The 16,148-nt window shown below is 43.7% G+C and overlaps 1 protein-coding gene across 1 annotated transcript in view; it reads right to left on the reverse strand.

The window, feature by feature from the left end:
- Window positions 1–16,148, reverse strand: part of IQCK (IQ motif containing K) — a 175,298-nt gene that overhangs the window by 152,602 nt on the left and 6,548 nt on the right. Inside the window, exons 2-3 of the mRNA XM_068244799.1 lie at window positions 12,648–12,712; window positions 9,915–10,005 (exon numbers count right to left, since the gene is read on the reverse strand). Of these exons, the coding sequence (XP_068100900.1) occupies window positions 9,915–10,005; window positions 12,648–12,712 (156 nt within the window). The remainder of the gene's footprint in view (window positions 1–9,914; window positions 10,006–12,647; window positions 12,713–16,148) is intronic.

A 16,148-nucleotide genomic window follows, 5' to 3' on the forward strand; every position in this document is an offset into this window, starting at 1 on the left:
GTCTAACGGCGTAATAGTAGTATCTGGTAATGGATATAATTTGGATATCCTATTGGATAAAGGGAGTCTTTTATCTAACTTCTGCCATTCTTCATAAATTACTTCCTGAATTTCCTCCATTACTGGAAATGTTGTCCTATCCTTCGTTAGGTGTTTGTAATAACGTTTCTTGGGTTTTGCTCCGTGTTTTTCATCTTTACCTTTACCTTTTACCTTTAACGAAAGGTTCAACATTGGCGAAGTTAAATCCTACTTCATATTCCTCTTCAATATCCGCGGAAGTAGATGGCCTGTCTTGGCCGTCGGCCAAACTGTGTGATGGCTGGGTGGCCATGCTGGCTACAAAATTCTCCAATGAATCCTGCACCGCTTTTTGGACAATGTCCGAGACGTCCACTGGGGCTACAGCGTCATCTTTTGCTATCTCGTGGAAGCAGGAGGCACAAACTAATTTGTTTGGCATTACAGGCTGTGCGCAGGCCCAGCACGCTTTTTCCCACCGGTTGCGTTGTGGAGATTTGGATCTTGATCTATGTGACTTGCTATGCTTTGACCTCTTCTTGTGCGATCTATGCTTTGAAGGCGATCTTTCTTTGGAACGTCTTCTGGACGAATGAGACGATCTTCTCTTGTCTCGTCCTCGGGAGCTAAAGTGACATTAAAAAGCGTTGTAAGTCACTGTACTATTTGATGATTGAAGTACACTTACCGATCTTCCCCCTCTTACCTAGAGCCATATTGCTGATCTTTTGAGGGCTTTCTTGCATCCATAAGAGGCCACCAAGAATAGACAGCGGCACGCTGGAAAGATAGAGAGAGAGAGAGAGTAGTGTCAGTCGCTCTAACCGCCCCCCTCACCCCCCCCCCCCCCCCCCCCGCTTCCGGAAATGACCTCCATATGTATGTTCCCCGCATTTGGAACTGACCTGTGGACGGGAACGTTGGGCTAGGAACAAAAATCCGAGCAGGAGCACGAATGTAACGCCAGCCATGGCGTACTGCTCCTCTCGGAATAAATAGTTCCGCCCGCGTCATCGCCATGCGCCCGCCTGACCACCAATCAGATGTGTCCAATGCGGACAAAGCGTCGCGTGTACTTACGCGTGTGCGCTCCACCTCAGACAGAATGGGCGGAACACCATAAGCTGGACCCAGAGCGGTGGAACGCACGCCGACTACGCGTCAGGAACCGAGCGGGGAGGAAAGGGAGGAAAGGATGCAGCCCCAGCCAAGCCTTTAGCCCGGAGCAGGTAATATCACAGACATACAGTCTGCCCCCCCCCCCCCGACCTTTTGAGCACCTTTAGTGTCCGTATAGGCAGGGAGAGCGAGAGAGACCACGGAAGATCCCCTAAGACCAGCAGAATAGGGGTGGAGGTACTATAGCCACAACTCCATTGGAGATTGTTTAGGCTGTACATAGGTACACCACAAAACCTTAGCGTGGGCGGTAAGAGGGTTAAAAATAAAGAAAGTTACTGCAGGGCAAAAACCTGCCAGTCCTATGAGGTGAGTTGGACCAGGAAAAAAAGACACCTGGAAGGGGGATGGTCAGACATTTATACACATGAGGTCCTATGGGGTAATGAGGGTGGGGCCAATTACCCGTAGTGCTGCCATGGAGACTTGGGGAAAAGCTATTATACATACCTGGGGCTTCCTCCAGCCCCATACGCCTGGATCGCTCCCACGCCGCTGTCCTCCGCTGCTTGGATTCGCCGGTACCGGGTCCCGTCATTGCCGCGAGTCGGCCAGTCGGCCGGCGAACGTGGCCAATTCTCCGCATCACAGCGGGCTCCCTCCATACAAGTACGCGTGTGGCTGCTTACTGTGCAGCCGCATGCGTACGGGTATGGAGAGAGCCCCTGTGATGCGGACAATTGGCCGCATCCGCCGAAAGTGACAGGCCCGGTACCGGCAGATCCAGGAAGCGGAGGACGGCGGCGTGGGAGCGATCCAGGCTTATGGGGCTGGAAGAAGCCCCAGGTATGTATAATAGCTTTTTTTCTATTTTAGCGAAGCATTCCTCTCTGATTCCCTTTAAAGGGCATTTTATTGATAAGGTGTGAAAATATCACCTAGAAGAAAGCTCACTAGAAAAAGTGAATTGAATAAGGGCCTAGAGGCTTGATCCACCAAGCTGCGCTGCTAAAGCCTTCCATAGTTACGCGCATTGCTTCCTTAGCAATGCGCGTAACATTAACTGCGGGTGACCCTGCTCGAGTGAATTATCGCTATTGCGAAACTTCACTCGCGGCCACTACTGTGTTAATTTACATTGTTTATGTAAATTAATACAGTAGTGGTAACAGTATTGTGGTAGCGATTATTCACTTGAGCAGGGTCACCCGCAGTTAATGTTACGTGCATTGCTAAGGAAGTAATGTGCGTAACTAAGGAAGGCACTTTCCTTACATGGCAGCAAGCTCTGCTATGTAAGGCATGCATAGCGCACACTACAGAACATTAAGCTGCGCTGCTTTAGCAGCGCAGCTCGATGAATCTTGATTGCAACATAACGGAAGTTGTAATAGCAAATTAACACTCTGCAATGATCGGACAATGGACACGGATTCCGTCAAAATAATGCAAGCGATTTATGTGCAAGTGGACATTATTACACATGTTATGCCCACTTTATAAATTACATTCACGGTGCATTGGGACGTGCATGTTACCAGAATACTATTGTGTTTTTTTTTAACTAAGTATTTATTGGGGCATCAATAAAAACACATGTCAACAGTTACAACTAAACAGTAGAATGCATAATGTACAACAAATTCACAGAATTGTATCAAAAGTCCGTGCATTATCAATTGCAGATACAGTCATGAATATTTGGATCCATTTCTGGCTACATAAAGGTGCGTAGAAATTATCTGAAGAGGGAAAAAGAAAGACAGAGAAGAAAAGGAGAAGAGATGTACAGTGGGTTGCAAAAGTATTCGGCCCCCTTGAAGTTTTCCACATTTTGTCACATTACTGCCACAAACATGCATCAATTTTATTGGAATTCCACGTGAAAGACCAATACAAAGTGGTGTACACGTGAGAAGTGGGACGAAAATCATACATCATTCCAAACATTTTTTTACAAATAAATAACTGCAAAGTGGGGTGTGTGTAATTATTCGGCCCCCTGAGTCAATACTTTGTAGAACCACCTTTTGCTGCAATTACAGCTGCCAGTCTTTTAGGGTATGTCTCTCTACCAGCTTTGCACATCTAGAGACTGAAATCCTTGCCCATTCTTCTTTGCAAAACAGCTCCAGCTCAGTCAGATTAGATGGACAGCGTTTGTGAACAGCAGTTTTCAGATCTTGCCACAGATTCTCGATTGGATTTAGATCTGGACTTTGACTGGGCCATTCTAACGCATAGATATGGTTTGTTTTAAACCATTCCATTGTTGCCCTGGCTTTATGTTTAGGGTCATTGTCCTGCTGGAAGGTAAACCTCAAGTCTTTTGCAGTCTCCAAGAGGTATTCTTCCAAGTTTGCCCTGTATTTGGCTCCATCCATCTTCCCATCAACTCTGACCAGCTTCCCTGTCCCTGCTGAAGAGATGCACCGCCTGAGCATGATGCTGCCACCCCCATATTTGACAGTGGGGATGGTGTGTGGATGTGCAGTGTTAGTTTTCCGCCACACATAGCGTTTTGCATTTTGGCCAAAAAGTTCCATTTTGGTCTCATCTGACCAGAGCACCTTCTTCCACATGTTTGCTGTGTCCCCCACATGGCTTGTGGTAAACTGCAAACGGGACTTCTTATGCTTTCTGTTAACAATGCCTTTCTTCTTGCCACTCTTCCATAAAGGCCAACTTTGTGCAGTGCATGACTAATAGTTGTCCTATGGACAGATTCCCCCACCTGAGCTGTAGATCTCTGCAGCTCGTCCAGAGTCACCATGGGCCTCTTGACTACATTTCTGATCAGCGCTCTCCTTGTTCGGCCTGTGAGTTTAGGTGGATGGCCTTGTCTTGGTACGTTTACAGTTGTGCCATACGCCTTCCATTTCTGAATGATCCTGTGTCAGAGGCTGAGCCCTTAACCAGTACACTAATAATGCAACCAACCCCTTGATAAAGAGCACTATAATGAAGCTTTGTCTACCTAAGGTGAATTATTAGCATCTGAATAATCACGTTAATATCATACACTGATGATAACTACACAGTCTGAACCAAATGTATGCACAATTACTTTTGTTTAACCACTTCAGCCGAAAGGGGTTTTTACCCTAATGGACAAGAGCGATTTTCACCTTGCAGTGCTCATCCCTTTTATTTGCCAATAGCTTAATCACTACTAATCACAATGAAATGATCTATATCTTGTTTTTTTCACCACTAATTGGGCTTTTTGGGGTTGATATTTGTTTTCAGTAATTACTTTATTTTCTATGCATTTTAAAGGGAAAAACAAGGAAAAAATGAAAAAATACACTATTTCTCCAATTTCATCCCCTACAGTTTTAATATAAACACTGCTACTGTGCATAAAACCCACACATTTTATCTGCCTATTTGTCCTGGTTATCACAAGATGTTAATTATGTCCCTAGTAGAAACTATGGTGACAATATAGTATTTGGAAATAAAGGTGTATTTTCTAAGTTGGTGTAGCTAGCACTAGGCTAGTTACACTGTCCCCCTCCCTCCGGTCGCCGCCAGCGATATTTACCTGGCCACTATCCCACGATGGCTGAAACTTCCGCCACAGCTTCAGGCGTTGCTATGCCGACGATCAGGCATGATGTCTGACGTCATTGACGTCATGCGCAGTTCCGATTGCCGCCATAGCGACCCCTGGAGGCTATGGAGAGGCTGCGCCGGCGTGGGCTCCGGGGGGTATGTATAAAACAGCGTGATCAGGGGGATCAGAGCGAATCAGCGGCGATCGGAGGGGTGATGTAGGTAGCAAAGTGCTAGCTACACCCCCTCCGAAAATTTGGTGGAGCTGAGCTCGTCATTACCGCCAAGGTGGCTAAGAGGCTCTAGCAGGACGTTTTTATAAGTCACCTTGTCATTAAGTGGTTAAAGATTGTTGGTGCCACATATCCAGCAGGCATGTGGGTTAAGCCCCTCTGCCAGTGTCAAGGCCAAACTCCAAGAGGGGTCCCTACGCTAATGGTGGATGCATCCCCATCCTACACATACAATGGAGTGTACCCACAATTGGACACATGTCTGATATAGGTTACGGGCTCATGTCCCTGTGGATGACCTCAGGTAAATTTGATCTTGGGCTTTTTATTTATATCAGACGTGTGCAATTGTGGATACGCTCATAGTATGTGTAGGCCTATATCAGATGTTTCCAATTGTTGATATGCTCATAATATGTGTAGGCTTATATTAGACATGTGTCCCATTGTGGATACGCTCATACGAGGGTTGAATGAAAAGTAATGCCTCCACCTCCATAACTCGTCAACAGATGGCAGCACTGGTTTGTGGCAAGTATTGGATTGTTCAGTAGACTCTCCTCTACAGTTCCAGTTGGTAGGAAGCCTTAGCGTTGGACGGTTGTGTTGTTGCAGTGCAAAGTATGGAAGCCTGCACAGAAGATCGGTCAATGCGATTTAAGCAATGTGCTGTTATTGAATTCCTGACAGCAGAAGGTGTCACCCCAAAGGAGATTCACCAGAGAATGAAAGCTGTTTATGGTGGTTGTGTTGATGTGAGTACTGTGCGTCGTTGGTCCAGTAAAGATGTTGAGGTGAGAACATCTGACTTGTGGGACAAAGAAAGAGTTGGACGTCCTGCCACAGCAATCACACAGTTTCACAGGCAAAAAGTTGACAGACTGATTCAGGACAACTGATTCATCCTCCATACAGTCCAAATTTGGCGCCGCCTGACTTCCATCTATTCCCAATAATGAAAGAAAGTCTTCGGGGACATCATTACGCTTCCGATGAAGAAGTTGAGAGAATTGTGAGAAGCTGGTTGCGGAAACAGAGTGTCGACTTCTTTCGTGGCGGCTTCAGGAAACTTGTTCATCGTTGGCAGAAATGTATCCAATTGTCTGGCGATTATGTGGAAAAGTGAATATTGAATATTAAAGATCACATTCTAAGGATTATTTCTGTGTTTGATTTATTAAAATATTCCCATCCAAACCCAAGTTATGGAGGTGGAGGCATTACTTTTCATTCAACCCTCGTAGTATGTGTAGTCCTATATCAGAAATGTGTCCAATTGTGGATACGCTCATAGTATGTGTAGGCCTATATCAGACGTGTCCAGTTGTGGATACACTCATAGTATGTGTAGTCCTATATCAGAAATGTGTCCAATTGTGGATACGCTCATAGTATGTGTAGGCCTATATCAGACATGTGTGCAATTGTGGATATGCTCATAGTATGTGTAGGCCTATATTAGACATGTGTCCAATTGTGGATACGCTCATAGGGCTCAATTCACAAAGCGGTGATAACCCAGTTATCACACCTAAAAGACTTTAGGCGTGATAACCATTGCACCACGCTGGTGAAAAGCCCCTTATCACGCCTAAACTCAGTTTAAGCGTGATACGTTTAGGGGTGATAAGTTTAGGCGTGATAAGTTTAGATTGCGCGCAAAGTCCTGCGCACAAAGCAGCCCCATTAAAGTCTATGCGACGTTTCGCGCGCACCAGACTTTGCTAGCGCAAAACTTTTGTTCAGCTGTGCACTGCGGTGCTAACCCAGTTGGTGCTATAGTTATCACGCCTAAACATATCACGCCTAAACTTATCACGCCTAAACTGAGTTTAGGCGTGATAAGGGGCTTTTCACCAGCGTGCTAACTGTTAGCACGCTTTTGTGAATCAAGCCCATGGTATGTGTAGTCCTATATCAGACATGTGTCCAATTGTGGATACGCTCATAGTATGTGTAGGCCTATATTAGACATGTGTCCAATTGTGGATACGCTCATAGTATGTGTAGGCCTATATCAGACGTGTGCAATTGTGGATATGCTCATAGTATGTGTAGGACTATATTAGACATGTGTGCAATTGTGGATACGCTCATACTATGCGTAAGCCTATATCAGACATGTGTGCAATTGTGGATATGCTCATAGTATGTGCAGGCCTATATCAGACATGTGTCCAATTGTGGATATGCTCATTGTATGTGTAGGATGCGGCTGTTTTGCCCAGCCTTGTGAGCTCTTCATATTATGATTATCAGCCTGATTGAGCGATTACCAATTTTTTTTTTTTTGCTGTGTACTGTCTGTAATAAAGTTAGTGACTTTAAAACAGTGTATGTCTAACTGCAATGACTGCATACTTGTTTCTGAAATGAGACCTTACCAAAGTCAAACAAACAGCAGGACAGTCAGGCAACTGACATTTAGATGGCAGCAGGTGCACCATAAGCCTTTACTTGTGCTATACCGTCTTTATAAATGGCAACACATACAGATTGACCAATGGTGTTCCCATCATAGCAGCGCATACAGCAGAATATTTACAGTGGGTTGAAGTTGTATGCAAAAGGTTATATTGTGATTCTCAACATATTTTAAAAAAGTATTTATGCTACTTTGTGTATGTCAATGCCAACTTCTGCTACAAGTTGGAGAGGGGAAAGTCTGCAGCTTATTTTTCTCTTTTTTTTTTTTTAAACTAATATTGTTAATTGAACAGTATAAGAAACAGCTAAGGTTGTTCACTGAGCAGTGTTTTCTACTTTCACTTTATATCATACCAGACCTCACATGCAGGAGCAGAACCTGGATGCAGCGGCTAATTGTGGACTCTCCCATTTTGATGTAGGTAGGGGGTTGCTGGGACTACCTCATTTTTCACCCTAAATCACACCATGCTGAGAATCCAAAAAACAAGGAGCAAAAAACAAGGAGCTTTATACAATCAGACCCTTTGCTGTGGATCGTATTATGCTTAGCAATCTTCTGTCCTTCCTGAATGGACTGAAGATTGACCAAAGAACTGCAGTCTGGATTCTGGAAAAGTTGGGCATGCCGTGAGTTTGGCTTCCGGCACTGCAGCAAATGGAATGGACATATCGGCACGTCTGAATGGATTCTATATTTAACATAGGATCCGTGACATGTCAGTTGCTCTACTGAGGTCTGTGAATCGGATCATATTTCATGCCAAGTATGAACCTACACTTCCTTGTTCTAGTTCTGCATGTCTATTAAAATATTTTTATTTGTTTAAAAAACAAAAAACATAAAAAATGCAATTATAGTAAAATGCATCTTTCTGGTACCAAACAAATAGTACAAAAAAAAACCCTCCTATATTCCCTGAGGTAGAACGTCGCTGCCTGGCTATTCAGCAGGAGGAGGAGAGGTTGAGAGGGAGAGAAAGGGAGCAGAAACAGTGCAATGGGGAGAAAATGAAATGGTCGCACATCTAACCAAGATGCACCTGATACATACTCACTGCATAGGGCTAAAGAGCCTCTCAAAGGCACAAATGTGCTCATTGCAGTGAAACAGGTGCATTAAGAACTAATGCATCTGCACGAGCCGTCCCTGCTAACATGCTCTGCAGCGTGGAACAGATGTCTCTCTCAATAAGAGAAGGGTAAGGTCCCCGGATGATGTGTAACGCATGGATTTGCTTCCATTGTTTGTATTGTAATATGCATTAGTTCTTAATGCACCTGTTTCACTGCAATGAGCACACTTGTGCCTTTGAGAGGCTCTTTAGCCCTATGCAGTGAGTATCTATCAGGTGCATCTTGGTTAGATGCGCGACCATTTCATTTTCTCCCCATTGCATAGGGGAGCAGAAACAGTGGAGTAAGGGCTCTTTCACATGGGCAGCTGACATGCGGTCAAGTCTCCGCCTGTCAGCTGCTCTCCTGCACCGGCCAGGCACTTGTTAGCAGCCGCTGCTGCAGTCATGCTCAGACTCGCCATGTTGCGCTCCTCTGCCGCCTAGTAATGCCACCGCGTGTCAACGCTTGACATGCGTGTTGTTCCAACTGCTGCAGTTCGGCTGCATTTTAATTGCACCAAAACTGCACTGGCGGACGGCAGGTAGGAGGCTGAACTGCTCGGCAAACACGCAGTTCAGCCAACCTTGTGAAAGGGGCCTAAGTGTGGGATTCTGATTGTTCCTCAGTTGTGCAGAGCAACAAATCAACTAATTAGTGTTACAAAAGACCCCATTCACCATTTCACTGAGAGGATAATGTGATCCTTGGTGGACATCTGCTGACTGGAGAGTCATCTGATCCTATGCAAATCTTAGATTTGGTGTAATCATTTATTCAAGCAGTGGTGTACCTAGAGGGTCACCATTGCAGGGGGGTGACACCCGGAGTCTTGTGCAGCCACCTGTGTGCTGGTGCAGGCTCCTTTGCTGTGCCTGCAGCCCTCAGCTGAGGCAATGTAGAGTATTATACGAGCAGAAGCCGTGCTGTTATCTCACCTGCACGCCAAAGTCGAGCAATGTCTGACTTCCTGTCCATCGATGTCCGAACTTCTACTAGTGCTGGCATCTCTTCCTGCACTCATGTAATCTCGTGATGCAGGAAGAGATGTCAGGCATTAGGGGGAGAGCTGAGCGGTGACAAGAGGATGCACATCAGTGGACTCGGTGGAGCAGGTGAGATAATAGCAGTATAGCACAGCTTTTCCATGGACAGGAAGAGGATGAGGCCACTGACACCACTTTTTCCACCTCACTCATTTCCTTTTTTTGGTGGGAAGGGGGGGGGAAGGAGTGGGGGTTCTGTATATAATCAGCACTGGGTGTCAAATACCCTAGGTACCCCACTGCATTCAAGTTAAATTACGGTACTAACCACATAGGGCAAAACCCCCAAAGTGCATAAATTACTAACCACATAGGGCAAAAACCAAAAAGTGCCGAAATTACTAACCACAAAGCGCAAAAACCAAAAAGTGCAGATGCAGAGTAAAATACTTACAGGTCTTCTGATTGGGCTGCTGTGAACAGGGCGAAATCTCTTCAAATATACATGCATCAAATTCCTCTGCATTTAGATTCTGATCTTTCATCTGCAAATTGAAATAACCAAGGTCAGGGCAGCCTTACACACGTGCCTGTAGCACTGTTCAATAGAAGGGGCTCCTGTGGGCCCTTTCAAATCACAAATGCGGATGGCCATGCGTGCGGAACGCAACGCGTACGAACGCACGCCATCCGCGTTTGTGTGCGTTGCGTGGCTGATCCCATCACTGAAAAGTGAATGGGACAGCCGCGTGTTTTTACAAAATCTGCGTGCAGCATGCGTTCCCGGACCGCACAGGTCCGGAACGCATGCAGTGTGAACATCAGACAGTGCACTCTATCCACTGTCTGATGGATCGGAAAATTGATTGAAAATAAGATCAGACAGTAAATCTCATCATGTATTCCCAGCATAACTTTTCCTTTTAACAAAGTCACGTTTGCTTTAAACACTTATTTATTCACCTTAGCTGGGTCACCTGCTTAAGAAGTTGTGTAGATGGACCTTTTTCAGCAGTTTGGCTATGTTAATATTAGTTTTAAAGTAGTCATCTGTAGTTTCCTTGCTTCTTCCAGGTGAATACAAATTATTTTTTTATGGATTGCACTCAGAGGCCTAGTGCACACCAGAGCGGTTCTGCTGCGATTTGCGATCCGCTTGCGGGTGTGGATCCGCTAGGGTAATGTATTTCAATGGGCTGGTGCACACCAGAGCGGGAGGCGTTTTGCAGAAACGCATACTCCCGGGCTGCTGCAGATTTTGGATTGCGGATGCGTTTCTGCCTCAATGTTAAGTATAGGAAAAACGCAAACCGCTCTGAAAAACAGCACTTCAGAGCGGTTTGCCAGGCGTTTTTTGTTACAGTAGCTGTTCAGTAACAGCTTTACTGTAACAATACATGAAATCTACTACACCAAAAACGCTTCACAAAACCGCAAAATGCTAGCTGAAACGCTACAGAAAAATAAGAAAAAGCGTTTCAAAATCTGCTAGCATTTTGCGGATCTGCTAGCGGTTTTTGGTGTGCACCAGGCCAGAGAGCAAGCTGAACTCAAAATGTTATGCACTTGGCTCTACTTAACCTCTTAACCCCCTTTCTATTGAAAATTCCCCTCTTAAGGCCTAACCAAAACCACAACTCCATGATCCCTGTCTCATTCCGAGTCACATTATCTATGGCTAATCCGCAAACCTTCTTATCTAAGCTTAAAACTAAAGGTGCGTACACACCTGTGACTAATGTTGCCCATCGGGGATGGGACCCGATTCCCTTGGGCGATATTGCTTGCTTGGGCTGTAGAGATGCAAAGTCAGTTGTATAGCTGATGACGCATTCTGTTGCTATGCAGGGGTGAATGGAGCGGTGTGTGCGTGACATCAAGCAGTGGGTGGGGGAGCAGTGTGCACACTGGGATCAGCCGTCGCTCGGCGAAGTTGATCTGCCTGGCAGATCGCTTGTGGGTGGTGGTCGGGGGTTCCTGTACACACACCTGATTATCAGCTGAGGCGGTCGTTATTGGCCACCTCAGACGACTTTAATCAAACATGTGTACAGGGCTTTATCTCTTTATCCATGCCTGCCTAACCATTACCCTCCTTATCTATACATAACCCTAATCTTCCTTTTCTATGCCTAACCATAACCCCATCATTTATGCCTAAGCCCAATCCTTTTTATCTATGACTAGCCAAAATCCTTTTCGAACAAAATCCAGCTGGTTCCATGCCACCTTGTTGTTGGCACTATGAAGCCTAAATGGGTCTAAATTAGGTGACATCCATCTGGGTCCCAACTGCAGCTCATCTTCCAACCCCACATGGTCACTGACTGTTGTGTCTCCATATTGGGGCAGATGCCATTTAGAGTGGAGATGGAGAGACAGGAAGGGTTGAGGTCAAACCCACCATACAAACATCCAACTGAAAGTAAGGAGCTTCTAGGACTCAACACCGCTCAGGTTTACAGTAAAAGTGTCAAGAATGTCAAGAAGGCGTTCTTACCAATATTGCTGCTTTATTAGAGACACTAGTGGCAACGCCCACCTGTTTATTAATGGGTGCTAGGGAACTGGCGTGCACTATCTAAACCTGCAGCCCCGCACCCCACATGGCTGGGACCTATCGTGCGTCCATCTGCGACCGCTTCCCACAGCCGTGTGCCACACATGCGCGCCAGGCACATGACGCACGGGCACAGGAGGACGCAGGGACAGAGGTATTTTTATACAAGATGTCAGGTTCACTTTAAATTCAAAGAGAATGCTAACAGCTGTTGGAAAATGCTCTTTATAAAAGAAGTTGTGATTTGATTAGCTACCTCTCTACCTCTTTTTCAACTAAGGACAATAAACAGCAACCTCCATTTCTCTCATCAGGCTTCCTTTTATAATAATAAATATTTTGCACTTCCAGACAACATTTCAGGTTCCGTGCCACAACTTCTCAAGTATATTTATGTATTTCACTGAACACAACAGTGCAAGCAAGTTGTTTGGGTTCACATTCAGACAAAGAGGAACTGAAGGGTAGAAATTATCATCCACCCACGGTCACAATTTTCCAAAAGCTAAACTCTTGTTATCTATTATAAAAACACATGAAAGGAGGTGCTCTGCCCTAGACTGTACTGAGTCGCTGGGATTTATAGGAAGCATTTGTTCTATAAATCTGCTGGCTTGTTGTACTCACACAGATTATTGATTTTCCTCGTGATTTAAAACCTGCAGGCAAGGACGGTTGCTCCAGCTCGTATTCTAAAAAGAAGAGTTGAAAAAGAAGACAAAGAAATAAAAAGATATTGTAAGAAAACAAAACGAAACAATAAAATCAGTATAGTCAATGGGGGGAATATTCAAATGGAGTGAATTGAAGCCATGTTTATTTCAAACATCCAATCATGTTCTGAGAATTATTTTTTTTCAGTGGTACTCAACCAACTACAGTAGAATACCTTTATAGTAAATTCCAAGGCATCGGGCAAAGTAGTTTACTTTAATGTGGTGTGCCTTTTTTAAAAAAGAAGGTATTTGTGATAATTCAGCTTAAAGTGAATAACTGTGGTTACCCACAATGCACCGCTACCGAATATGCAAATTATCTCTTTATGCCCCTAAAGCCAGGCTTACATCCAGAACCGCTGGTGTATAGCAAGCCTATAGTTTTACATTTTACAGAGCCACACCAACCCCACATGCGGACAGTCTGTTTCAGACTTTACTGTAAAGCCTAGTTCACATTAGAGATCGCCAGCGTAATTTCAAGCGCTGAGCGCTTTTGTGGGCACAAAGTGCTTTTCCCTGCGCTTTTCAAAGAGATTTGCGATTTTCGAAGCACTTTTGTTTGCCAATTTTTTTTCTTCCTGACGACAATCAGGAAGTGAACTCTTTGACTTGGCATTTAACCACTTTACCTCCCTTGCTACGCTTATCTACTCCCCACAAAACTTTACTTGAAGCTCAGGGGAGTAGATAGGCGTACTTGTGGTAAACAGTGTGCTGTATGCCCAATAAGCTATCTGATTATGTATATAGGGTATCATTTTAACCGTGACAAGTGAGAGAATAGATTTTGTGTTGTTTGACAACTGAGGGCTAAGTCATGTGATTTTTTTTACCGGAAAACTGAATGAAAAGCAATAAAACTGTTATTTACATGTACTCTATACCCCTAAATAAATACTTGTAAAAAAAAACAAAAGTGACAGCATTGAAAAGAGAATACACAGTTACCCTAGGGACTTAGCTTTTAAAATATGTATGCCATGAGAGTGTATTACTGTTAATCATGAAGATAAGGGCTTTTAATTACTGATAGAGTACAATGAGAAAACAAAAAACACAAACCAGAAACGAATATATTATCGCCATACATTGTACTAGGAACATTATTTAAATGTTGAGATAACCAGGACAAATTAGCAAATACAATGTGTGGGTTTTACCTATGGTAACATTGTTTATTTGAAAACTATAGTGCATGGAAATGGAGAAATAGTGTATTTTTTTCTTTTTTTTTCCTCATTTTTCCCTTTAAAATGCACAGATAATAGCATATTTACTAAAAGCAAATATCACCCTCACAAAGCATCATTTGTGGCAAAAAAAACAAGATATAGATCATATACATCTGATGAGTAGCAATAAAGTTATTGGTAAATGAATGGGAGGAGCGCTGAAATGTGAAAATTGCTCTGGTTTTTAAGCAAAAAACCCTGTGGTGCTGAAGTGGTTAATAAATACAATGTATTTATTTAAAAAAGCGCCCGGCAAATTGCTTTTCAAATCGCCTTTTCAAGATTTTTGCGATTTCCCTATACTTTGTACTGAAGCACAAACCCTCAGGAAATGGTGCAGGAGCCGCGTGGAAAGCTCCTCGCTTATGAGAGAACACTCACACTGAGAGACATCGCTCAAGCGCTTTTAAAGTGCTTTTAAAAATTGCCATCACTTTTCAAAAACGAAAAGCGCTCATTGGACTTGATTCACTAAACTGTGATAACTCATATCACAGATGCGCAATTTGTGTGCAAATGTTTGCAATTGTGCACAAAAACGCACGCAAAAACGCGAGACCGATAGCGCGGCCATGATATGAGTTATCACGGTTCAGTGAATCAAGCCCATAGTGTGAACAAGCCCTAAGTGTGTTTTTCTTTTTTTGTCATTTTATTTGGCAAGTTCACATTCCGATATACACAGATTTACAAATATACATGCCAATATACAAATATCTTTATCTGCTGTACTTAGAAAAGATTGTGATGAACTAGCTCAGAATGCAGACAGAAGAACAGTATGAAACGTATCCTGGAGGCACACAATGCATCAAGAGATATCAATAATTTCCTCCTATTCTTTTGTGAAGGGATGAGACGAGGTTTGAGTTCTTAAGTAAGGTTTAACTATCCACCTGTACTTTTCAATTGTTATTGTTGAAGGAAAATATTTCTCAAAAGAAGCAGTAAGCGGTGTGATACTAAATTACCGCTGCCTGCATGCCTGAGCCTTTGGGTATATCATTTTCCACAAGGTATGTGGTCACTCTCAGAAGTCTCAAACTGTCCTGCTTCAGCTCTCCTTTTTCAAGCAATTGATTTTTTCTTTAAAAGCAGTAAACAGTGTGGCATTTTTACCCCGCAGTGCCAGACTATCCCAAATATGCTGGCAAGGTTTGCAGTGTGACCTGTAATTGGTGTCATAAAAAAATCTAAATCTACAGTCTACCACTTGTGCCTCATTCAGAAACATTGATATTTCTCTGTAAAAGTCAAAAACATTTACTAATACGTCATTACTTTGTATTATTATTATGCATTTATATTATAATAATAATAGTAATTCTAACATTAGTACAGTGCTTTTCTCCAGTCGGACTCAAAGCACTCAGAAGCTGCATCCACTAATGGCGTCCTCAAAAGGGTCACCCTGCAGTGTTAGGAAGTCTTGCCCAAGCACTCTTTACTGAATAGATGCTGGCTTACTGAACAGGTAGAGACAACATTCAACCCCTGTTCTCTTGTGTTTCTTGTGAGGCCCTCAGCAAGTACACCTTCCATAGCACCAACAACTTCTGTAGCTCTTTCCGGAGTACAAATTATCTAGGTAAGTGTTCCTCAGAGGAGCTTACAAACTAATCCCATCGTCATTGTCTAATGTCCCTTCCCAAGGTCAGTTTCTGAGGAAAACAAATTATTGTTGTGTTTTTGGGGTTTGGGAGAAATCTAGAGTGCCTGGAGGAAACCCAAATAGACATGGGGATTACATACAAACTCCTGGCAGACAGTGCCCTGGCTGAGATTTAAACTTGGGACTCTGAAGAGCGATAACCGCCATGCTAACCGCATTTCCAAGCCAGCAAATCTCTCTGTATAATATAAGCAATGATAGTCACTGCGCATCTTATTGCAAAGAGTCTAGGCACTAGATTTCACATAACTGACAAGGTTCATCATTAAATGAAAAATATTGCTCTGCTTTTTGTTTTTCACAGAATCACAGAAAAAGTTTATCTGTGAAGTATAAATTGGTTACTAGAATAAGAAGGGGAAGCACCTGCCCTTGTTCTTGAAACCATTACAGAAACGATGCCCTGAGTTGCCCTGGTGCCATCATCATAACTGGTGGTGTGTTTCTTCCAGTCCAGGCCATGAGCATGGAAAAAGGAAGCACTGCTCATACCTCACTTTTTGAG

This window comes from Hyperolius riggenbachi, chromosome 7 (assembly GCF_040937935.1).
Source record: "Hyperolius riggenbachi isolate aHypRig1 chromosome 7, aHypRig1.pri, whole genome shotgun sequence".
In the NCBI taxonomy this organism is placed as follows: Eukaryota; Metazoa; Chordata; class Amphibia; order Anura; family Hyperoliidae; genus Hyperolius; species Hyperolius riggenbachi.